This window comes from Pseudorca crassidens, chromosome 7, assembly GCF_039906515.1.
Source record: "Pseudorca crassidens isolate mPseCra1 chromosome 7, mPseCra1.hap1, whole genome shotgun sequence".
In the NCBI taxonomy this organism is placed as follows: domain Eukaryota; kingdom Metazoa; phylum Chordata; class Mammalia; order Artiodactyla; family Delphinidae; genus Pseudorca; species Pseudorca crassidens.
In genome coordinates, this window is record NC_090302.1 from 91,578,810 (window position 1) to 91,603,538 (window position 24,729).

Here is a 24,729-nt window from a genome sequence, read left to right on the forward strand (position 1 = left end):
GGGGTTTGGGGCGGAAGATCCAGACAGAGATAAAAATGTCATTCTCCTCAGGTCACATCATCAAGGATACACACCATCAAGGATACACACATCAAGGATACACCCCATCAACGGGACTTGTGACAAACAATTTTACCCTTGATCACCTGGCCGGTATCGTCTTTTTTTTTTTTTTTTTTTTGCTGCGTTGGGTCTTCATTGCTGCACACGGGCTTTCTCTAGTTGCGGCGAGCAGGGGCTCCTCTTTGTTGCGGGCACGTGCTTCTCATTACAGTGGCTTCTTTTGTTTCGGAGCACGGGCTCTAGCTGTGCGGGCTTCTGTAGTTGTGGCATGGGGGCTCAGTAGTTGTGGCTCCCAGGATCTAGAGCGCAGGCTCAATAGTTGTGGCCCACGGGCTTAGTTGATCTGCGGCACATGGGATCTTCCCGGACCGGGGCTCGGACCCGTGTCCCCTGCATTGGCAGGTGGATCCTTTGTTTTCTTTGTTCCTTTTGGAACCAAAACTTTAATCCCAAGGAGTCTCACAAAACATATTACAAATGACAGCATGAAAAAAAAAAACTGCACAGTAACTCAAAGTTCAGCTCTACAATATACTCTTCATCTGGCAAGACATTGGTATCTTGATCATCTCAACTTCCAAAAAACATTACAAAGAGCTATGTATTCATGTACGGCAATCACAGAGGGGACTTATGACCTAACTCAAAGGGAAACTAACTTCCTTGAAACTTCTTAGATTCTAAACTCACTGGACAACCTCTTGTCCAGTGTGAAGACTAGTGGAATTCTTAAACCTCTAATCTAGGGTAAGGGTGCGGCTTTCACTTGTACCTGCTGGCTTGTGTTCACAGCACCTTTTAAAGACTGCTTGCTTAACTACAGCTGCATACCATATCCCAGCTACAGAAAGTCTTTTCAATGTTTGCCAGTGTTGCTTCCATAATAATAAACATCACACTTTAGGTGGGCAGGAGTTAGAGTTTTATTCTCAGTCTAGGCAAGACCAAAAATTCAAAGCAAATTCAATTTTGCTTAAGAGAACATTGTAAAGAAACAATTCTTCATATTACATGCCTCATATGACCCATTTCAAACCATAGAGAATGACACCTTTATGTGTCACTGTCCCAAGAGACAAACAAATGTGAACAGCTAAAACATTTAAAAAGTGCATCAAGCTTCGGAAGTCTCAAACGAAACTTGAATTTTCTGTACATACTCCTGTCAAATGAAGTTATTTCCTGTGCACCACTCCTCTTGCAAAGTGGTCTGCTATTTCCTTTCATTTGACCTGGATCGGCTAGGAGACCTAGAGAAAGATCGGGACGGCTTGCGATTTCTCTCCTGGGACAGTGATCTCTCTCTTCTCCTATATCTACTAAAGGGACCTGCTCCGGCTGCGGGAGAAGCTTCTCCGTCTTGGACATCTGTGGTGAGGGGGAGGACTCCTCCTCCGATAATCATCTCGAGGGCGAGGACCCCAAGAAGGAGGCGGCCACGATTTCGACTTCTCCTTTCCCCATTGGACAGGTCCACTCTTACTCGGCAGCCACAGAGTGTTCTCCCGTCTAGTTCTCAGACAGCATCCGCTGCATCTCGGGGATCTTCATTTTCAACAAGAGCGAAGCCGGGAGGGTTTTTAGCAACCCACACACTTCGGAGTGGTCCATAATATCCTAAAGCTCGTTCGAATTCACTCTTGTTACCATTGTTTCCAAGATTCCTTACACAAACGTTACAGTCCAACGGACAGGAATCCCGATGCAAGACCCTCCTGGCTCCTGGGTTTCATGGGCCACAGGGTGATCCCGGGCCTCTAGAATCTCGCAGCTGAATCGGCTCGCACAAGCTGTCCTGTGGGGATGCTTTTCCCCCCATGTGTCCAGCCCGGGGCCCTGCTGTCTAGGCCCGACCTCCAGGGTGACAGGGTGAACCCCAGGTCCCTGGAGCAAACACTCAGAGCCCTGGTGACCAGACTCAGGGGGCTGGGGCGGCAGCTGGACATGTGTGGCCACCCTGGTGGTGTTTGGCCCCATCTGCAGTTCCAGTTCCAGCTGAGAAAGAGCCTCGCTGTGTTATTTTCTCCTGGTTGTGTAAGGATCCCCGGTGTCATTTGACAGAAATGTACATGGTGTGTTCTTTCTCTCTTTTCTCCCTGCTTCCTCTCGTCCCTCTGCCCCTCCCTCTCTCCCTCTCCCTCTGTCCCCCCCCTTCCCTCTCCCTCTTTCCTCTGCGTCTCTCTCTTTCCCTCTCTCCCTCCCCCGCTTCCCCCCTCCCCATCCCTCTCCCCGTCCCTCTCCCAACTCCCTCTCCACCTCCATCTCCCCCTCGCTCTCCCACATCCCTCTCCCTCTCCCCTCCCCCTCCCTCTACCTCCTCCGTCTCCCCCGTCTCTCTCCCGCCTCCCCCCTCCCTCTTCCCGCCTCCCCCGTCCCTCTTCCCTGTCCCTCTCTCCCTTCCTCTCTCCCTGTCCCTGTTTCCCTGTTCCGCACGCCCTCCCTCTACCTCTTTCCCTCTCCCTGTCCCTCCACCTCCTTCCCTCTCCAGAGAGGGAAGGAGGTGGAGGGACAGGGAGAGAGAGCAGGATGGGGGGAGAGGGAGAGAGAGGGGGGAGAGGGAGAGAGGGATAGAGGGAGGGAGCGAAAGACGTCTCTCCCTCCCTCCCTCTATCCCTCCCTTCCTCCCTCTATCCCTCCCTCCCTCTATCCCTCCCTCCCTCCCTCCCTCTATCCCTCTCTCCCTCCCTCTATCCCTCTCTCCCTCCCTCTCCCTCTCTCCCTCTCCCTCCCTCCTTCTCCTCCCTCTCCCTCTCCCTCTCCAACTCTCACGCTCCCTCCATCTCTCCATCTCCCTCACTCCCTCCCAGAGAGGGAGAGATGGAGAGGCAGAGACAAGGGAGAGGGAGAGAGAGAGAGGGAGAGATGGAGGGAGAGGGAGGGAGAGGAAGAGAGGGAGAGAGATATGGAGAGGAGAGCGAGAGAGAGGGGGGGAGAGGGAGAGGGAAAGAGGTCTCTTCCTCCCTCCCTCTCCCTCTGTCCTCCTTCTCTCCCTCTCCCTCCCTCTCTCCCTGTCCCTGTTTCCCTGTTCCGCCCTCCCTCTCCCTCTTTCCCTCTCCCTCTCCCTCCACCTCCTTCCCTCTCCAGAGACGGAAGGAGGTGGAGGGAGAGGGACAGGGAAAGAGGGACAGGGAGAGCACAAGAGGGAGGGGGGAGAGGGAGGGAGAGGGGGGAAAGGGAGAGAGGGATAGAGAGAGGGAGCGAAGACGTCTCTCCCTCTCTCCCTCCCTCTCTCCTTCTCCTCCCTCTCCCTCTTCCACCAACTCTCCCTCTCCCTCCATGTCTCCATCTCCTTCACTCCTTCCCACATAGGGAGAGATGGAGGGAGAGGCAGAGATAAGGGAGAGGGAGAGAGGGAGAGGGAGAGATGGAGGAAGAGGGAGAGAGGAAGAGAGAGAGGGACAGAGGGAGAGAGAGAGAGGGGGGGAGAGAGAGAGAGAGGGAGAGCGGGAGAGGGAAAATGGTCTCTTCTTCCCTCCCTCTCCCTCTCTCCTCCGACTCTCCCTCTCTCACCCTCCCTCCGTCTCCCCATCTCCTTCCCTCGCCCTTTCCCTTCCTCTCTCCCTCTTCCTCCCTCTGTCACTCCCTCTCCCTCACCCTCACTCCCTCTCAGAGAGGGAGAGATGGAGGGAGAGGCAGAGACAAGGGAGAGGGAGAGAGGGAGAGGGAGAGCAGAACAGGGAAACAGGGACAGGAAGAGAGAGAGGGAGAGGGAGAGAAGGAGGAGAGAGGGAGAGGGAGGGAGGAAGAGACCTCTTTCTCCCTCCCTCTCTCCCTCCCTCTCTCCCTCCCTCCATCTCTCCCTCTCCCTCTCTCCCTCTGCCTTATCTCTGCCTCTGTGGGAGGGAGTGAGGGAGATGGAGAGACGGAGGGAGAAGGAGAGTTGGAGCGAGAGGGAGAGGGAGAAGAAGGAGGGAGGGAGAGGGAGAGAGGGAGGGAGAGACATCTTTCGCTCCCTCCATCACTCTCTCCCACTCCCCCCTCTCCCTCTCCCCCCTCCCTCTCCATCTCTCTCTCCCTCTCCCCCCTCCCTCTCCATCTCTCTCTCCCTCTCCCCCCTCCCTCTCCATCTCTCTCTCCCTCTCCCCCCTCCCTCTCCATCTCTCTCTCCCTCTCCCTCCACCTCCTTCCCTCTCCAGAGAGGGAAGGAGGTGGAGGGAGAGGGAGAGGGAAAGAGGTAGAGACAGAGCGTGCGGAACAGGGAAGCAGCGACAGGAAGAGAGGAAGGGAGAGAGGGAGAAGGGGAGAGGGAGAGGGAAAGGGGGAGAGGGAGAGGGGGAGGGAAAGAGGGAGAGAGAGAGAGGGACAGGGAGAGAGGGAGGGAGAGAGGCAGGGGGAGAGATGGAGGGAGAGGGAGAGGCAGCGAGGTAGAGGGAGAGAGGGAGAAAGGGAGAGAGAGAGGGAGAGCGGTAGAAGTGCTGAGGAGGGGGGCTCCCTCCCCCTCCCACTCCCATCCTTTCCCTACTGCTTTCTCTTTTCTCTGCTTCAACAAACACCAGGCGCCTTTTAGATCAGCCCTGAAGTCAACGTTGATGCTTGGACAGCCTGACCTCCCCGCTGACTTCCAGCCCAGGACCACCGCTGGGAGATGAAGTCTGCGGGGCCCTGGGCGCAGGCTGCACAGGCACCTCCCCTGATGCCCAATCTCTCCCCGTTTACGAGGCAGCCGACACTCCCCTCCCTGACTCCCCAAGATTTGGGGCCTTTTTAGTATGTGTCGATAATGCCATGAGCTACTATTTAACTCTTCCACGAGGACCCATCTCCCAAAATGCAGTGGTTTTCAGCCTTGGCTGCACTAGAGAACCCCCAGGGAAGGGAGAGACGTCTCTCCCTCCCTCTCTCTTTCTCTCCCTCTGTACTTCTGTCTACCTCTCTCCCTCTCCCTCTCCCTCTGGGGTGATGCCCGATGAGCTCAGAATCGTAGATGGCCCCCCCATCCCCTCTCTGTGGCTTGCATGGGGGATGCACCTTCTCACCGTGGCCCGGGCATGGCCTTGACAGTCAGACATCGGGTCCTGCACGGACACTTGTGTTTGTTCCACAGCGCAGGTGGCTGCAGTCTGTGCTTCTGTAGATGGGGGCTGTGCGTGAGCCCTTCATCTTCCCCGCAGACACCACTGGTGCTCGCTCGGCCTCGCGGGTGATGCGGGGGGCACGGGGGACAGTCTTGTGTCCCCACCTTCTTGGGCTACAGACAGGCCACGCTGGTCCCGTGGTGACTGGGGGCTCCCAGGAGAACCCCACTGCAGACCGGAGAGGTGGCCCCAGAGAAGGTGGCGTACGCCTGGGGCCGGGCCTCATCAGTGAGCCACGGGCCACCTGCAGCAACAGCTGTCTCACCGTCCAGGGGCTGGGTGTTCGGGCGCCGTGGGGTTGAGCCACTGTCTGCACGGCAGCCGTGTTTGTCTTGTTGAGCCCAGGGAGGCCCCTTGGTGGCTCCTGGAAAGACTGGCCGCATTTCTTCCTGCCCTTGGCCTTAGAGCCCATCACGTTCATGCCGTTTCTGGTTCCAAAAGGACCTGTGTTAATAAAGACCACGTGTTAGGACAGCACCAAAGTGTCTAGAAATCCGGGCCAGGAGGAGGAGGGAGGGGGATTGGCTGTGCCCGCCAGTGGCCTGGGAGCCCTGCCCGCCTGCAGAGACCTGGCCCGGGGCCCGCGGGGAGGCCGTGGCCCTCGGTCCCCAGCGCCTTCCGTCTCTGGGTTCCAGGAGAACTGCGTGATCCTCAGGGAGCTGGTGAGGCTGCAGGCCCTGAAGTCCCGCCTGCTGGGGTTCCGCACGCATGCCGACTCCGTGCTGGAGATGAACATGGACAAGACCAGCCAGGTGGTGGCCACTGTCCTAGGTAACACCGCCTCCCCCTGAGTCCCAGTGGGGACGGGGTCAGGCGGACCTTGACCGGAGACCCCACTGTGTCAGCCCTTGGGGGTCACCTTCCCAGACCCTTCATTCTGCCTCGAGGGGCGCGGGGTCGGGGGTGGCTGGGGGGCCGCCCCAGGGACGTAGCCGAGCCCCTCCCCTCCGCCCGCAGGTGAGCTGGCCCAGAAGCTGAAGCCCCTCGGGGAGCAGGAGCGGCCGTGATCCTGGAGCTAAAGAAGGCCGAGTGCCAGAGGTGGGGCCTGCACTTTGACGGCCCCATCAATGCCTGGGACCTGCGCTACTACATGAACCAGGGGGAGGAGACGCGCTACCACGTGAACCAGTACCTGCTCAATGAGGCTTTCCCCATGCAGGCGCTCACACGCGGGCTGCTGGGCATCTCCCAGGAGCTGCTGGGGCTGACCTTCGACCTGGAGGAGGGCACCAGCATGTGTCACGAAGACGTGAGGCTCTAAACGGTCTGGGACGCGGCCTCGGGCAAGGTCATCCATCGGCAAGTTCTACCTGATCTCTATCCTCGGTGCGTGCGTGGGGGAACCTGTCGGCCGTGGGCCGGGGCTCCTCTGTGGAAGCGGGGCCCCATCCACGTCCCTCCGCAGGGTGGGGAAGTCCGGGCACGCGGCCTGCTTCGGCCTGCAGCCGGGCTGCCTACAGCACGATGGGAGCTGCCAGATCGCCATCGCGGCCATGGTGGCCAACTTCACCAAGCCTACGCCCAACCTGCCCTCCCTGCTGCAGCATGATGAGCGGGAGACCAACTTCCACGACGTCGGGCACGCGATGCACCAGCTCCGCTCCCAGGCGCAGGGCTGCAGGCAGGGGGCGGGGAGGGCCCGGGCGTGCGTGGTCCTCAGGCAGGCCCTCGCCATGGGATTCTTCCACTGACATCACCCCGCACGTGGTGACGCCCTCGGTGTCAGCTTCCATCATCAGACCCCAGGCACTGGGCGCGTAAATAACAGAAATGGATGTCCTCGAGGCTCTAGAGGCTGGAAGACCCAGATCAAGGAGTCAGGGCTGGTTCCCTGCATGTTAAATACATGCACTCAAGAGTTGCCTTGGAAAAAGACAAAAGAAAAGAAAGGAACGTTGCCTGCAAGTCTGCTGACAGCCGGTGATGAGAACCAGAGGGAAGGCTCTGGGGCCGGGGGCGCAGTGCCCTGTGAGCTCAGGGGCTGCTGCCAGTCTCCGTGGAGGCTCAGCAAGTCCCCGTGACTTCCCCACGTGGGGGGCGCCAGCTGAGCGTCTGGGCCCAGGACCCACTGCTTGTTCAGTCTTCCTGTGGTCAGCCCTTCATCCTGAGCGCGATGCTCTCACAGGCTGCACCGGGGCGTGTGGGGACAGTTTACTGAGCTGTACAGACGTCACTACTGCTTTGGACCACTTCCGTCACCCCGAAAATGTCCCTCACGCCCTTAGCTATCACTCCGTCCCCTCGCCAGCCCCTGACAACCAGGAACCCACTCGCTGACTCTGTGCATCTACCTGCTCTGGACGTTTCTCCTCAGTGGGGTCACGCCCTGTGTGTCCTTCTGTGTATGACTTCTCTCGCTGAGCATCGTGTTCTCAGGGTGTATCGACGCGGCAGCGAGCGTCAGGGCTTCACCGCGTTGCGTGGCTGAGGGACGTAAAGACGACAAGAGAAAAGAAAAGAACGTTGCATGCAAGTCTGGTGACAGCCGGTGACGAGAACCAGAGGGAAGGCTCTGGGGCCGGGGGCGCCGTGCCCTGGGAGGCCCTGGCGCTGCTGCCAGTCTTGGTGGGGCACGGGCAGCACCGTCCCTCAGGAGCTGCTGGACAAGCTCATCAAGTCCCGGGAGGCCAACCCAGATGCGGCCGGACCGAGGGAAGGGAAGGGGGCTTCCGGTCTGCCCGGCTGGAAAGCGCGGCCTGGACACGGTGCCAGCCCCCCGTCTCCTTCCTCCCGCCCCCCAGGCCTCTTCAACCTGTGCCAGATCGTCCTGGCCAAGGTGGTTCAGGCCCTGCACACGCAGACGCCCGCGGACCCGGCCCAGGAGAATGCCCGCCTCTGCCAGGAGATCCTGGGGTTCCCAGCCATGCCAGGTAGCCAAGCGCGCACCGGGCTCACCTCAGCGGTCGGTTGGCGGCTACTGCCCAGGTCAAGAGGATCGTCTGGTGGTGTGTGAATGGGGACCGACTGACAGGCTCTGGCCGAGGCCCGCTGACCTCTGGCCTCTTCCTGCCACGGTTCCTTGGCTGGTCCCTCCAGCTGTGGCCCGCGGAGTCCGAGGGTGGGGTGGGAGGCTCTGCACATGCTTTCTAGAGAGGCTGGAAGAGGCAGGAGAGGGCTTCATACCCCGAACAGAAGGCATCGACGAGGTCTGCCCGTGCGTGTCGGTGCGGACACGCGGTTCACTCCCTCGTGAGCGCTTTAACCAGCGATCTCCCCGTGGTGGAGGGCGAGCCCCGACTCATCTCTCGCAGCCTCGGCAGCTGACCTTGTAAGAGGCTTAGGAGTGAACCCTCGTGAGCTTCAGCAGAAAGTCGGCAAAGATTTATTTGTGTCCCTCCACTGAACTGCCAGCAAGGTCCCCGTTTTCTACAAGTGTTGGGCCAATACTCTCTCTAGTGGCAGGGGACTCAGACAAGGCTGCTTTGGGGCCCCCACCCCCGCTCTGGGGCAGGGGCACTGAGCGGCCAGGGAGCCGGGCAGGAGCCCCTCCGCGTGTGTCCCAGTGACCCACCTGCCTGCGACCTTCGGCCGCCTGGCAGGAAGCTACGACGCCCAGTCCTGTGGCCAGTCATTCCTGCAAGAAACACTGGAACCAGTTTCTGCCAACCCGCCAAAAAAAAACGACTTCAAAGGCAACGTGGTGTCACAGGAAGGGCTTGTTTCTGTGTTTCTTTGTTTTTAGTTCATTAGGCCTCACTTAAAATTCTGATTCCACAATGCACTTGCTTTGGGATCTTGAACAACACTCATAACCTCTGCAAGTTTCAGTAGAGTAAGTTTATGTGATTACCTTCATCTGTAATATCCCTGTGTTGCAATCTTAATTAATTCAGATTAATTCATCTTAATCTTAATCTCAAGTTCAGATCAAAGACTAGTTCCTCTGTGACTTCTCCTCTGAACTGATTCAAAAGCCTCCTCTCCCGTCCTCATCTGGCTTCTCTTCTCTTCTGGAATCTCATAAGAACTTCTATGACCTCTCTGGTTTTTTGTTGTTGCTGTTGTCTGTCTGTTTGGTTTTTAATTGAAATATAGTTGATTTACGATGTCGTGTCCGTTTCAGGTGTACAGCACAGTGATTCCGTTTTCAGATTCTTTTCCCTTATAAGTTATTACAAAATATTGAGTACAGTTCCCTGTGCCATAGAGGAGATCCTTGTTGTATCAACTCTATGCCTTCTTTGAATGACCGTAGCACTTGTTGTCTGTATCATTTTTATGTCTGTTGTGGCTTTGTGACTGAAAATGAAAATTTTCTATTTGTTCATGTCCTGGCCCTTCCTTAGAAATGTGTTCATTTACCTATTTCATATTTATTGACTACATCTTAGACACCGTGTTAGCTGCTTGTTCTAGATGTTAGTAAAACATAGACCTTCCTGCTCAAAGGGTCACAGTATTTGTGGGAAAAAAAACAAACGAACAACTTACGTCTCAAATAGCTTTGTACTTCCCAAAGAGAGCACACCTCGTAGGTACAATAAATATATGTATTATACATAAATGTATAAATAGTTAATGGCATTAAAAACTTGAGATAACTGCTTTTCTATTCTGAGGAAATGATGATAATATTTCACCAGGAGCTCAACACCACTCTGAGAATGAGGGCTTAATCCCCGACCTGGCTCACTGCATCGCTTTCTTATATGAAAATAGACAAGTCTGTACATGCTCTCTACAAAAAGGCTTATCTGGCATGAATTTCAGATAGCAAGAAGAAAAATTCAAGAGGTTCAGAGAAGCATCCAGAAGCTCAGGTGATTGTCTGACACTAATACAACTTGCTTGACAGGAAAATAGAGCTGTAAATCTCACAAAATTCGATGATCTTCTAAGAATTTCAAAACCGCCTGCTAGTAATTAGAAATCCTAGAAGAACCGCTTCTTTTAAAGCATACTGATAATATGCTTTACAGCTTAATATTCAGAAGCCTATGTTTTGGCTAAGTGAGCTTCAGGAATGAAGGAAACTTGTGGTTCAGTTCCATCTACTCTGGAACCTCTGGTCAAAACACCTACTTCTGTGCTCAGCCATCTTCTGTGCTCAGCCATCTTATCATCTGTAAAATGGAGGCAACTCTAAGAAAACATAGTTACAGAGATGTTGCACAGTTTCCTGTGTCACTGTCTTCATTTGTTTCAGAAAACCAATAACGTCTAAGCTACTACTGCAAAGAGTGCAGTGTTACTTGGGGTCATCTAGTGCAGCTCTGTCAAAGTAAAGAAAAGCAAAGGGGCCTAGAATAACTATAATTTTCCCAAGAGGACACTATTATTTTATGGCAAATCTGAGTCAGGAACCCTGATCTCTTTGATGCCATTCCATTGTTCTCTCGTTGGGTTCTCAGCAACCCAGAGAAAGAAAGAGAAATAAAACTCCTATGTGCTGTGTCACTGGTACAGGACGTGGCAAGATTGGAATTGGAGAACTACATATTAACAGGTATTTGGGAAATTCTTCAAACTAATTAAGATATATACCAGGTACATAAAAAACAGTTATGTTTTCCCAGGATGATTCTGTGGAATGAACAGAACTGGTAACTGAAGGTGCCTGTGTGCTGCAGTTCCAAACAGGACGGGTGAATGCTTGTTTTCTGGCACCTTTAAGACTCCACCCCAATATACACATTAAAATAAAATTAACATTTCAACTGGGTCATATTTAATTCTGCATGCTCTTGTAAGTCAGCAAAATAGTCCATATATCATTTAAGTTGTCACTCACTTTCTTTTCTTTTCTTTTCTTTTTTTTGCGGTACACGGGCCTCTCACTGCTGTGGCCTCTCCCGTTGCGGAGCACAGGCTCCGGACGCGCAGGCTCAGCGGCCATGGCTCACGGGCCTAGCCGCTCCGCGGCATGTGGGATCTTCCCGGACCGGGGCACGAACCCGTATCCCCTGCATCGGCAGGCGGACTCTCAACCACTGAGCCACCAGGGAAGCCCGTCACTCACTTTTTAACTTGAGTTTTAATTTCTGAAAGTCTTTCCAAACACAAAACAGAGGTGGGAAAATGGTATATGGGAAGCTGCAGAGATGAAATAAGCTTACTGCATTCGGCATAAAGATGAATACCCAAACAACTTCTGCATAGCTGGAAGTGTCCAAATCTACTATCTTCGTTTTGTAGTCAAGGCTTCCGGAAAAATATGCTAACGGATTCCTAATTACCCAAATGCCCCATATCTGTTTCAGTAAGTATCATTATATATTATGGAAATTTTTCTCAGTGACAGAGAAAGACATCCTGGCCGAGCATCCCCCTGCCCATGACACACAGATGATGGGTCTCAAGCTACCTTGAAGGCGTTGGAGCCCACTTTATCCATTACTAATATTAATGGAGGACAAAACTTCATATTCTGTTTGCTCTGTGTTTGTTAAATCACTTCTTCCCTTCATTAAGATGGATGACACATAATTGAGTCTGTAGTGTGTGTATCACTGGAAACTGAACACATTTTTGTTGGTTTTATTAACGTCATAGGTTTCTAGGGGGGGTCTACTAAATAACTAAGTCTAGTTTCACAGTTACAAATAAATTATGATGTAATTTTGAATAAAGTAAGCTCATCATAAAGGAAGGATACTGAGAGTTGCTACTACCCCTTCCTTGAGGGGCTCTTGTAAAGCACTAAATCAAGTAGCAGAGGTTTATATGCATGCATATATTTTCAATGATATTTGAACACACTTGAAAAGAACTCTACGGAATGCATTATAAAACCTCGATGCTGTGTGTCCCTAGTTCCCGGCTCTCTCGTTCAAACTATTTAAATGAACAAAATGTTATCTATTAGGATAGCTATCAGAGTACTCCAAATACTACTTCTTGCAGTACCCTGTCCCAACCATTTGCCTTCCTCTTCCCATTAGTCCTTAATTCAGAAACCCCAGAGATTTGTTCAGTAATTTATGAACATATTTCTTCATTCAGCCAAGAAAATTGATGGATCCCTTACCAAATTTCAGGCACCCTTCTTCAGGATGTTTTCTAGGCATGTTCAGGAAACACAGCAGTGATTAACACAGATGAATATAGCCTCTCTCGAGCTGAGGGGAGAGACAAAAGTAAAGAAGCAAATATAAAATCATAAGTGTAAATACGTAAATAAAAATTGAATAAATGGGTAGAATAACTAGTATATCAGGTAAGTGCTGGAGAAAAACAGCAAGCAGGGAAAGCGGATGGAGATTGTTAGCTGGTAGGAGGAGGCTGCGATCGGAAACTAAGTGATCACCGAGGGCTTTCTGGGGAAGATAAAATTTACGAGGGAACCTAAGGTTGTGAGAGGGAGCAAGGTGCATATCTGGGAAGTGAATAGTACAAGCAGAGGGAACAGTCAGATGGAAAGGCAATGAGGCAAGAGTGGGCTTGGAGTATCCAAGGAGCAGAAAGGATGTCAGTGTGTGGAAAACAGAGGGAGCAAAGTGGAGAGGAGAAGGAAACAGTCAGAGAGGAAACAGAGGCCCAGATTTCTAGGGCTGTGGAGGCACTTTGAGGACTTTGCTTTTCCTGTGAAGAAGCCATTGAAGAGACTTGAGTGACATGATCTGACTTATGTTTTAACAGGATCTCTCTGGATGCCATGTTGATTAGAGACTGCAGGAGAATAAGGACAAGCCCCAGAAGACCAATAGTTGATTCAAATGTCAAGAAACATTTATGCCTTCACCCTTCAACTTCACAAATGATGCCATTTCCATTGAGCTATTGAAAAATATCATCTGGCTTTCAAAACAATAAACCAGAAGGCATTTTCTCACATAAGCAAGGTCACAAACAACTGTCGGCTAAAGGTGAAATAGCAACAAATCAAATAATAACAAAAACATTTTTTATAGATTTTAAAACCTTACAAAGCATTTTCTTGTCCATTATCTAAGTTAATCCTCAGATCAACGCCATGAGATAGTTATTATTTTCCCATTAGAAGTGACCGCATATTAAATCCTTAGTGATTGCTCAAGAAAAGCTGAAATCTTGAGTGTACATCTATTAATGCCAAGGTTGGGTTTTTTACCCATGGGAACATTGGATGCTAACATCCACAGGGATTTTCAGCTCAAGATGGCAGACTAGGAAATATATTTACTTTCTGGTCCTCCTGAAACCATGTTTAAATAAAACTGCAGAAATACCAAAATTAATCAACCAATAAAAGCCAAGACATTGTGGAAGTCATCAACCACAGAAAGATTTCAACACATTTCGAGAAGGCAAACAATGAAATGGAGGGGCCATGAATAAAATAATGAAGAAAAGACTACCCTAAGTAGGGTCTGCACAAAGCCAGGCAGCTTTTGCTGAGCCCTGGTTATAGTAAAGGACAGAGGAAAGAAGAGGGGCTGAAAACAAGGAGACAAAAGTCATTTTAGGAAAAAACGTTCACTTAATGAGCTCCAGGGAACACTCAGCCTGCTGCCATACTCACTCATGGATTACAGTGGATTGTTGGTAAGCAAGACAAGAAAACAGGGAACCAACAAACAAAAATCAAGACACGGTTTCTTACTGAGCTCTTCTCAAATGAGATCAAGAAATTATGGTTCAATGCCATAGCTGTAAATCATTTCTGCTCCTGGAGAGGTTAGAAAGGGCTTATCATAGTTACCCTTTTTCTTCAGACAGAATTTAGGTCTGAGCAAAAGCTTTTGTGTCCTCCAACCTCAAAGTTTATTGGGGATGGAAGTCCAAATTTGCTTTGACATACCATAAAAAGAATCTCATGAGCAGAGGGTCAAACTACTTTTGGAATATATGAATTATGCCCAGTGTGATTTTAAATAGATTTTAAACAAAAATATATAAATTTTCACTGATCTATATGATTCTGGGTTCTGAAACTTCTACATGTTACATGCCTGATATATAACACACAATGTCAGTCCCAGGAGAGAGAAGACACTCCAATGAAGCAAGCCAAAGAAACAAGATTCGAACAAGGTAAAGTGATGTGTAGACCAAGACCAGGATTTTTCTTTCCTGTCATGCTGTAGCTTCCAGCTCCTGAATAACAACACATGATTCCCTTGTCCTAGACACACAAGAGTATGTCTCCTCTATGGGGCGTAAGAAGCTCTAGAGTTACACATGTGTAGTAAAGAGTGGACCCAGCCGGCATGCTCACAATGACCAAATTGTGTTGATCGTACTTTATTTTAAACCAATACATCGCTCCATGCTGAAGTTGCAATAAATGATATATTTGCTTTCTAGACATGAATGAGATGCCTTACTGGATATACTCCAGGAAGGCCAGAGAAACTGGCTTCTAATCCATACAGAATAATTCATTGATGAATTCCTTTCAGGAGAGCCCCTGATTTATCTAGAATATAAGCCTTACATACCTGGATCCTTCAAACTAGACCAAAGGGACAAATCTAGGCTGCAAGCCTCAATTAGAAATGTGGGATGGTGCTATGCTGACAACTGGTGGTCCCTGACCTATCTTCTGAGATTAGAACCCAGTGTGGTGGATGACCAATTCACGCGTTGAACAAAAGAACACCTCCTACAGGGCAGTGTATGTGTTCATTACAGGTATGGCACTTAGGGCTAAAAGTAACACATGAAGCATATATGATAAGGAGGCACCAGAGTCCAGAGCACGAGCTCTGGAATCACACAGGCTTGCTTCGAATCCCGGCTAAGCCACTACCATCTGTATACCCTGAAGAACAGTCGAAGGTTTAAATGTTCTTTTACCAAATTTCGAAAAACAAGTGAAGAAAGAACCTACCTGCCAGGAAGGGACATCGTGGGGTGCAGCATCCAGTCGCGTCAGGGCTCTGCATCCCCGGCTCAGAAACCTTCACCACCTGGCTCATGGTGATGCTGGCAGCTCAGCAGCCCTGGAGAAGGCGCTCCTGTCTCCAGGGCTCGCGGACAAGCTGGGGAGGTCCACGGAGGTGGCGGGCCACAGCCTGGCAAACTCTGGGTGCCTCCTCCACTCAGCTCTGGGCAGGCTCTGGCCTCTGGGCCCCGTTGCGGGGAAGGGCTGGCCGATACATAGCCAGGGCTGAGGGGTCTGCAGAGCCGGTGCCCAGGCAGGGTGAGCTCTGGAGGAGAAGACTTCCACAGTCCCCAACAGTCTCCGCATGGTGGCCCATCCGGTGCCAAACACCTGCCACCCACAGCGACAAGTCCCAGCCGCTAGAAAGCCCACAAGGGGTCGGGCTCTTTGCCCTCGGGCCGGGTTTCTCCAGGGGCTGGGCTTGTGTGGGGCCCCCATACCACCCCCTGACCCGCCCTTGCTCTGTGACACGTACAGTGCAATGTCAACACCCAGGCTGAGCCGGCCAGTGTTCAGTGCGTGCTAGACCTTGAGAAGACTTAGCAGCTAGGGAGAAGCTCTCCCACTTTCACTCGCTTTTCTCAGATCAGGCAGGCAGCCCATCTCACCCCAAAGCTATGGACACCACACCTCCTTCCCAGGCTATCGTTTTCCGTTCTGCCCTTGTTGTCCCTTTCCATTCTGCCCCTCTTTTCCCCAGCACCCCATTTACGGCTTCGGGTGTCATCGGTGCTGCAGCAGGCAGCACCTCTGACTCCGAAGCTATGGACACCACACCTCCTTCCCAGGCTATCGTTTTCTGTTCTGCCCCTGTTGTCCCTTTCCATTCTGCCCCCCTTTTCCCCAGCACCCCATTTACGGCTTCGGGTGTCATCGGTGCTGCAGCAGGCAGCACCTCTGACCCCGAAGCTATGGACACCACACCTCCTCCCTAGGCTATCTTTCTCCGTTCTTCCCCTGTTTCCCCTTTCCATTCTGCCCCTGTTTTCCCCAGCCCGCCCCCCCCCCCCCCCATTTACGGCTTAGGCCGGCATCGGTGCTTCAGCAGGCAGCAGCTCTGACACCAAACCTATGGACACCACACCTCCTTCCCAGCGCTGTCATTTTCCAGTCTGCCCTGTCTCCACGTAGAACCGCTACCTATTTCACACGGCTGTTCCTAGTTCTGGGAACACACCACTCACTGGTAGCAATGCCTCAGCCCATGCCTCGACTCATTTACCTGCAACGCTGGCCAACAGATAGACCAACACTTCAAAGTTATGACAGAAAGTTGAGTAAGTTATACGCTTGGAATTGCATTTATTATTATTAACAAGCACAACTGTAGTGCTTAGACTATAACAAGTAATCTTCTAAGTGCTTAGCAAATATTAACTCACTTAATCCTCATAATGGCAACCCTATAGGTAGGTAATGTTCATAATATTCACCTGTTTTGGGGGAAACTGAGGCCCAGAGGGGTTGAATAGCTTGTCTAATGCCACACAGTAAGTAGCGGGCAGAAACCCAGGATGAAAACCAGACCGTCCAGACTTTCATCACTTTGCTGTGTCACCTTAATAGATGTTGTGGTTAGGGAAGGGACTAAACTGACAAGACTCTGAACTTGAGAAGGGAGAAATTAGAAAGTGACTGTTCCTAGAAACTAGAGAGGCAAGTTGGAGAGGCACCAAGCTGGAGTCCACGTAGCAGAGAAGCAGACAGGATTCTAGACCACGCAGAGTGTTAAAGGCCAACAGTTTGTTTTCTATTCTCAAAACAATGTTTTTGAGCCATGTTTATGAGCAATGTCCCAACTTGCTTTTAAGGTTTCTTGTGTGAAGAATGGATTGGAAGGAAACAAGATATATGGACACTGGTTAGGACCTCATTGCAACAGACAGGCAAGTTCGGTATTAGGATGTTGAGGAAGAGTTGACAGATTCAGAAGAAATTCAGGAGATAAACTGAAGCGGGCTTAATGGGGTATGAGATGGAGGAAAGGAAGGTCTTAGGGAATTAAAGGGTTTACTACACGTATGAGCAAAGCCTCAAAATTAATCCTTTGAACGTACAGAGGTAGAGCTCTCAAAGGACACCGGTTAGGAAGCAACTGTACGCCCTTTATAATTCCAAGAGACAACACAGATCAACTGTTGCGATGGAAAATTCGGCGGTACCGGTGCCTTTTTTCACTCAAACTTAGTTCCAGTGACTATTACTCACATTTTCTGTGCCTAAACAACACAGCTTGAGGAACTGAAGGGGATTCCATCCTGGTAATTAAGGAGGGTCCCCAACACTGACAGTCCCATCTTAAAAAGCAGTCCCCCTGCATTTTACCCGAGGAGCAATGGCCAGAGCCTCCCTTTTAAAACGATGGGGAGAAACCAGAACATCACACACTGTCCCTTTCAGCTACTGTGAACTGAGCCGCGAGACGACCAGTACCCCCTAGCACAGCGCGGACGGGCCAGCGCGCGGGGGCCACTGTGACAGGCGACAGCACAAGAGACGAAGCCCAGGCCCAGGGGCTCTGAGCTCCACCGGCAACGCCCAGGGGCCAAGGCGTATTACCTTTCCGGGATGTGCTTCCGCCCTTCCTCGTGGCCGACGAACTGGCTCATGTCACCCCCAAGATACCGCCCACCCAACGCCAGGACTGCCAAAGTCGCCAACCCGGCGTCCCTGGTGCCAGCACAAGGCCACGAACCACAGGCGCCTAGGCACAAGCCCACGCAGCTCGCGGACCTCCTCCTACCGCGCATGCGCCACCGCGGGGCGTCTCGAGATGACTCTCAGCACGCAGGCGGATTAACGCGCTTGATTGGTAAAGAGGATTCTGATGCCTGCAATTTCCCTCCTTAGCCGGAGGCTGGGAGCACACGTCCATTAGTTCGTGTGTGTACCCTTCAGAATTCCAATCATACGGGACATGGAAAGTTGTCCGACTCTCCCAGTTCCTTGTGTGGTTCTTCCAGATATTTCCCAAGTGCTTACATTCACACTTGTATCTTGTATGTAAGTATTTGTACGTAACAGGTATCCTGTAGTTTACAGAAGAGCAGCACACTATACACATACTATATACATAGTCTACAATGTGTCTTGGATAGTGACGCTGTTATCTTTCTAAAATATAAACTTGGCTGGATTGCTCTGTTGCTTGAACATCTTCACTTAGCACAGAATACAGCCCAGGTTGTTAGCATAGCATTGAGAACTCTTTATAAACAAGTATCAGTCTGTCTCTCCAACTGAATTAGAAGTTCAAACTATGACTTCCAAGGACCTACATCATCCACCTCCCTCCTTTGCCCTGCCAGCCTCCCCTGATCTCATTCTCTACTGCCCTGCCCTCACTCACTTTCCCCTGTCCAGCCACACTGGTTTCCTTACTATTCCTCAAACATGCCAAGCACAGTCGTGCCTCAGGGACTTTGCACCTACTATTCCTTCTGCTTCAGAACACACCCTCCCACCCCATCTCCACTCTCCCAGAACACACCCTCCCACCCCATCTCCACTCTCCCAGAACACACCCTCCCACCCCATCTCCACTCTCCCAGATAGCCAATGGCTTGTTTCTCACTTCAAGGCTCTGCTCAATCGACATCTTAATAGAGGGGACTTCCCTGATCACCTACCACATTCCCTCACCTCTTCATCTTCTTTTGTTATTCTCCAAAGCACTTACCACCGCTTGACACTCCATATATTGACTTATTTATTCATCTCTCTCCCCCACTAGAATGGAAAGTACATAAGGGCAAGAACTTTGTTCTCTTCCTACTTCCTAGAACAGTGCCTTCAATTTAGAAGGTGTTATACAACTATTTGCTGAAAATCAATGTATGACTTCTTTGCCCTTTCACACTACCCTCTAGTCACACCAGAGGCTGCCCCTCCAGAGCACAAGTTCAAGCCCTGTGCCTTCTGTACCTGTCCCCAATACCTGGGCTGTCCTTTCCTCATTCCGGCAAAATCCTCTTCCCCCAAGCCCAGCTCCAACGCTGTCTCCTCAGTCAGGCCTTCCTCACTTTCTCCTCTATGTTCCTGCTGCACTTGATTCTTTTATCATAATTAACCCACTTATACTCACTACATGTTTCTCTTCCTAGATAACTGTAAGTTGCTACTGAACAAAGACTTCTACTCACCTCTGTATCCCCGTGCCCTAACAACAAACCTATAAGGCTCTCGGTGTTTACTGAAACAATTTATTTTCTGAGTCTCTACCAATCCTAGGGAGTGCATAGTATAGTCTCCTCCTCATTATCAGTGAGCCTGGCACCTGTGGGAGGGCCTTACAGCAGAGGAGAGTCACCAATGGATCATAACTAAGGTCCTGAGACTGCAATGGCAGACAGCATGGTGAAGTTAGCCCACTGCATGCAGAAGACCCACAGAGGAGTCAGCATATGCAATGGACTACACTTGGTATAACATGTGAACAATCAAGGTTTACAAACGTGTTCTCATGCACTTGTAAGGATCTTCTAGCCCACGCGGAACAGACAGAACACACACAAAGGAGCCTGGAGGAAGTGAGTAGGCCGGCAGCTGCGCCCTAACATCTTAAGAGGGAACATTTCTGTGACTACAGTTTAAACAAATCAGATAATTTGCCTCCTTTCTAGACACCCTGGTTATTACAGGACAGGCCAAGCCTCTCAAGTTTTAAAGCTAAAGTACACGGAAGATCTGTGAAGAGGGCTTAAGATATTTAAGAGCTAGTACCTGCATTAAGCAACCAGGTTATAGAATGAAAATTTATCTTGAAATGCCCGTCTCTCCCTCTCTCTCTCGCCTCCTATCCCCTATCTTCCCACCTCCATCTCTATTCCTTCTCCCCTACTCCCTGTTTTATGTATATACGTGCATCATTTTATATATACACGGAATATTTACTGTCTGTTACGTTTATTTAATAAAGTGCACACTCCTCAGGCTAAATTTAGAAAGAGGACAAAATGAACACTTTCGCATGGGCGTCAGTGGTGTTCCAAAGACAAAAGATTCCTCAGCCTTAAAACATGGCAAACACCACGTTCCTTCTGATAGTTAGATGCTAGAAAAAGGCAAGTGGATCCTTAAAATTCACACGCTATTAAGACCTACTATCAACAGAGTAGATCTTAAAGCGGAAACAAGAAAACACCAGCCTTTTAAGTTCTTCCTGTCTGAAGATAAGAATAAGAGGTGGTAGTGTTCTTCCTCACTTGCACCAAAGTGTAAAAGCGGCAAAAATATCTTCAACACATATATGATGAGGAAGCCGCTCTTCTGGTCCACTCTGTTTTGTTTTGCTTCTAGGGATCTGTCTCACTCGGAACCTTTGCTTTTTGTTTTCTCTTTTATGTACGCTAAGAACCCGAGAGTCTTAACCTTTTCTTCCACCTCTCAACCAATAAATAGGACAAAAGAACATTTTTATGTTTTTATGTATTTTCCATTCAAATTTTTAAAAAAGAGATAAGTAAGCTAGCTCAGTTCATATTTCTCACAAAAATCACCTTCCAAACTAAACTAAATTGTTTGTGACCATAAACAGGAAAAACACCGTACTCTATTAGCACCATCTGACATTTCCACCTTAATGTTACCAAACACAACTTGACACTAATGTCAGAACTATTAAAAATGTTAAAAACCCCCAAGCCCACTCAAAATGCATACCAAAGTTCAGGTAAAGGAAAAACAAAAACAAAAGCAACTCACCGTTATCTTTATGTTCTTTCAGAAACCCATTAACAGCACACTGGAATTTAAAACTAGCGTCGTCATCTGACACCTGATGCCCAATTGTACAAATTTTTAAATAAGGAATAGTTTCTGGTAAGTCCTATAAGGCAAAACCATGAAAATATGTATTATTTCCTTTGTAGGGAAAGAATAAAAAATTAATTAGAGAAGGCAGACTATAAACCAGGAGAGTACATTAAACTTTGTATGTCAGTCATTCTGATGAGAGCCATTTTTTCCAAAGCTGCTTTAACCAGTAATTATCACTTGATTTTCATTAAAACTGCAGAACGGACAGTTACCAGGCATGCAAAAAGGAAAAGCAAATCTATGTGAATGAATGCACATGTAACTCAAAATGATATAAAGAGTTCTACCTACACTTATGTTCTATCTTACATTTCAAGGGCCATAAAGCGGCTGTGATTTAAGGAGAGTAGTAGAACAGAGTCAGAAGAACTTGGATTCGAATTAGGAAATAGAGGCAATTTCAGGCATTGTTGAGAACTGGTATTCTTGAGGTGGGAGAAAGTAGACTATCAATAGAAGACAGAAAAGGATAAGTGAAAATTCTCTCGTTCTGAATTTAAATGGAAAGTAGCAGCAGGAACCTATGACATATTTTAAAAATATTAAAAACAAACATACATATTTCCTAGCTCTGACCACTGAAAAAGTCTAGAAACAACTGATGTCATGTCAAAAGGACTCAGGAGTCACCGAGAAGCTCCAACTGGCCAAAGACAGGGCCTCAGTTAGAATAATAACTGTAACGGAGTCCACGGTGATAGGAATAAATAAAATTTTACAAAACTGCTCACCACTGGAGGATATTTGTGAATCAACTCATTATTCTGAAAACTGTTAAATAAAAGAAGAGAATCATGCCTCTACAACTGGGCAACCAAACAGTTGATGAGGGGAATCTTCTCCTCGTACAAATATACCCAGCTAATAAGTGAAAAAAAGAACAACAGAATTCACCATTCTTTGAAGCCTCAACTGAATTAATGGATGTAGCTATGAATCATCAGTGACTGCTAATACCACAGAAAGACACAATTATATATGTCTCCATGGAAGAACACATCATCACCTATGAAACTGTCTCGCCAAAACAAAACATGCAAGCTTCATTCGGATCAACTACCAATTTACAGGAAATAAAAGGACTGAAGAATATGTTACCAACACATGGAATGTAATCATCGACATCTAGATGGGAAAGATTACCTGGTTTCTTTAAAAACAAAATTCAAGGAGGAAAAAAAAGTGAGAGAGACATGGAGGGAGAACCTATAGATTAAACAAGACTTCAGAGACCTAACAATCCACGGCAAAGTGTGGACCTTATTGGGATCTAATTCAAAATTCTTATAAACAATTTTTTATGACGTTTAGGAGACAACTGCAAATTTGAGCACTCCCTGGGTATTTAATATTAAAAAATGATATTAAGGAATAAAAGTCCTATATTTTAAATGCACGTACCAAAAACGTACAGGTGTAATTACATGCTGTCTCGGAGCTGCTTCAAGATAATATGGAATGGGGTGAAACAGGTGGGGGTACAGATAAAACATGACAGCCATCAGTTGGTAAATAAGAAAGCTGGATGAGTTCATGGGTATACAAGGAACACTCACAGTATTTTTATACTTTTGTATATGCTTAAAATTTGTGATAATTGTTTAAAAACAAGACGACACTGTAGAAAACAGTTTGGCACTTTCTCAAAGGTTAAGTGTAGAGCTACCGTATGATCCAACAACTCTGCTACTACCTACGCTGCACATCTAACAGAACTGAAAGCAGGGATTTGAACAAATATCTGTACACCAATGATCATAGCAGCATGATTCACAATACCTACAAGGTGGAAAACAACCAAGTGTCAATCAACCGTTGAATAACAAACTATGGTCTATATACACACAATGCGATTTTCTAAGCCAAAAAAGAAACGGCATTTCATTACGTGCTATAACATGGATAAACCTTGAAAACATGATGTTTAGTGCAATAAGCCAGACACAGAAGGACAAATACTGCAGATTCCACTTACACGAGATACCTAGAATAGGCCAATTCACAGAGACAGAAAATAGAATAGAGGTTACCAAGGGTTGGTGGGAGGGAAAATGGGGTTGTTACTGTTTGATGGTTACAGAGTTTTTGTCGAGGATGATGAAAAAGTTTTGGTTATAGACAGCGGTGATGGTTACACAACACTGTAACTGTACTTAATGCCACTGAACTGCATATTTATAAATGGTTAAAATAAATATGATTTCTCTATATTTTACCACAATAAAAAAAAGGAATAACAGAGCTGAAATTTCAATTCTTCCTTTTCCGAGAGTCAGTTTCATCGTCTGTAAAATTAGTAATTGTAGTTGTCTATCCTCTGAGCTTAGTGCAGGGTAAGCACTCAGTAGGAGATAGCAGTACTACTTCCACTTCAAGAGCAAAGGATTGCTGTGAAGATTAACTAAGTCAATGGATATGAAAGAACTTTCTAAATGGCAAACTGCTCTACAAATATTAAAAGACATTAGGTGTTACTGTCTCCCAAGGCCATGGAACAGGTCAGAAGAAGGATAATTCTTTTGCACTGGAATGTCCTACATGGGCCAAGAGAATCTATGGGTTTCTGTACTATATCAGAAGGCATTAGGAAAAGGAAGCATAAAACTTAGAGAACAACTGTCTTTTACAGTGATGCTTAAACACGCTCAAGCAACTGCTTAAAATAAGTGCTAAAGACATAATGGACATACCTTTCCTTTTAGGATACTACTGTAACTACTAAAAGTTTACTTCATTTTCAAAATATAGAACATGGAAGCTTATAGAATTTCTTAAGCATATCTAGAGCCTACTGCCAAATACTATAGTTCAATTCATATCTTTAATCTCATTTTGAAACAGCAATTACAAATGTGTATTTAAGGAAACCACTAGCTTCCCTTTTTGAACCCACGAGAGAAGGCCAGGATTCACCTTAGCATAAGATGATAATTACTGAACTACCATGAATTATTACAGTATCAGAAAGAAGGTCATTTTCAATTACGGCTTCCATTTACCTCTGGCTTGTAATAGCGGCGAGTATTTGTTAAGTCAATCATCAGCCCAAGTTCTTCATTCTGTCCTTGGATTTTGTTAAGAGATCCAAGGGGGAGAAACGTTCTTCTGGAGCAAGATTCTTTTCAAAACTCTGTCAGAAAGAATAAAATAAGGAAGAACATATGTTTAAAATCCTTTACTACATTATCCATTTATTCAAACCCTGTGATGCTAACATATGAGATTCAAAGTAAAGTTTCCTCCTCTGGAGTTTACAAGCGATATTACAATCCTTTCTTCCAGAGAGATTAGACGGAAGAAAATAAGCTCACTTCTATATAGTTATTTCTGTGTTTGTTTATTTCATGTTGGTCTCCTAACCTGACTCTAAACTCCCAGAAGGCAGGGACCACATCCATTTTGCCTACCACTGTATTGCCAGCTCCAAGCAGAGTGCCTGAAAATAGACACAGAAATAAATACTTCTTGAATATCTACATATAGGAAGGATGGCTTTCACTGCTAAATATTCTTTCATGTATTTGGCTTATACATGTATCCTGTTCCATTGATCTCTTTGGTTATTCAAGTGTCAGCAACACACACTTTTTTTAAAATTAGTAGACTCGTTTTAGAGCAGTTTGAGATTCACAGCAAAACTGAGCAAAATGTACACAGTTCCCACTTACACCCTCTCTCCTTCACCCCACACAGCCTTCCCCATTATCAACATGCCATACCAGTGTGCTTCATTTGTTAGAATTCATGAACCAACACTGACACATCATTACCAATCAAAGTCCATAGTTTATTGCATTCATGGTACAAGTAACTGACTATTTCTTTATTTCTAGTATAGTCATCCCCAAACATTTACATACTGAGATACATATTACTTTCTTATAAATTACTTTATTCTTTATTTATAGTTAGGGCATTGCATTGTTTTTTTTGTTTTTTAATTAAGTACAAAAGTTGGTTGTATTTGTC

General features: G+C 48.1%; 1 protein-coding gene and 1 long non-coding RNA gene across 3 annotated transcripts; both read right to left on the bottom strand.

Moving 5' to 3' along the window:
* Nucleotides 1–6,227: 6,227 nt before the first annotated feature.
* LOC137228065 (uncharacterized) lies at nucleotides 6,228–10,173 on the bottom strand. The gene is made up of 3 exons (XR_010945128.1): nucleotides 8,034–10,173; nucleotides 7,430–7,562; nucleotides 6,228–7,001 (listed from the first exon to the last, which is right to left on the bottom strand). It is a non-coding gene; the product is annotated as an uncharacterized lncRNA (long non-coding RNA).
* Nucleotides 10,174–10,189: 16 nt separating this feature from the next.
* On the bottom strand, nucleotides 10,190–23,886 carry LOC137228064 (RNA/RNP complex-1-interacting phosphatase-like). 2 transcript variants are annotated; one of them, XM_067744984.1, is made up of 4 exons: nucleotides 23,760–23,886; nucleotides 20,647–20,770; nucleotides 12,106–12,196; nucleotides 10,190–11,127 (listed from the first exon to the last, which is right to left on the bottom strand). In XM_067744984.1, the coding sequence occupies exons 1-3, from the start codon at nucleotides 23,799–23,801 to the stop codon at nucleotides 12,138–12,140; spliced, it is 225 nt and encodes a 74-aa protein (XP_067601085.1). In that variant the 5' UTR covers nucleotides 23,802–23,886; the 3' UTR covers nucleotides 10,190–11,127; nucleotides 12,106–12,137. The 2 variants fall into 2 exon arrangements, 1 of the variants encoding a protein (XP_067601085.1); XR_010945127.1 differs by lacking the exons at nucleotides 20,647–20,770; nucleotides 23,760–23,886 and adding an exon at nucleotides 14,890–15,917.
* Between the last annotated feature and the right edge of the window lie 843 nt (nucleotides 23,887–24,729).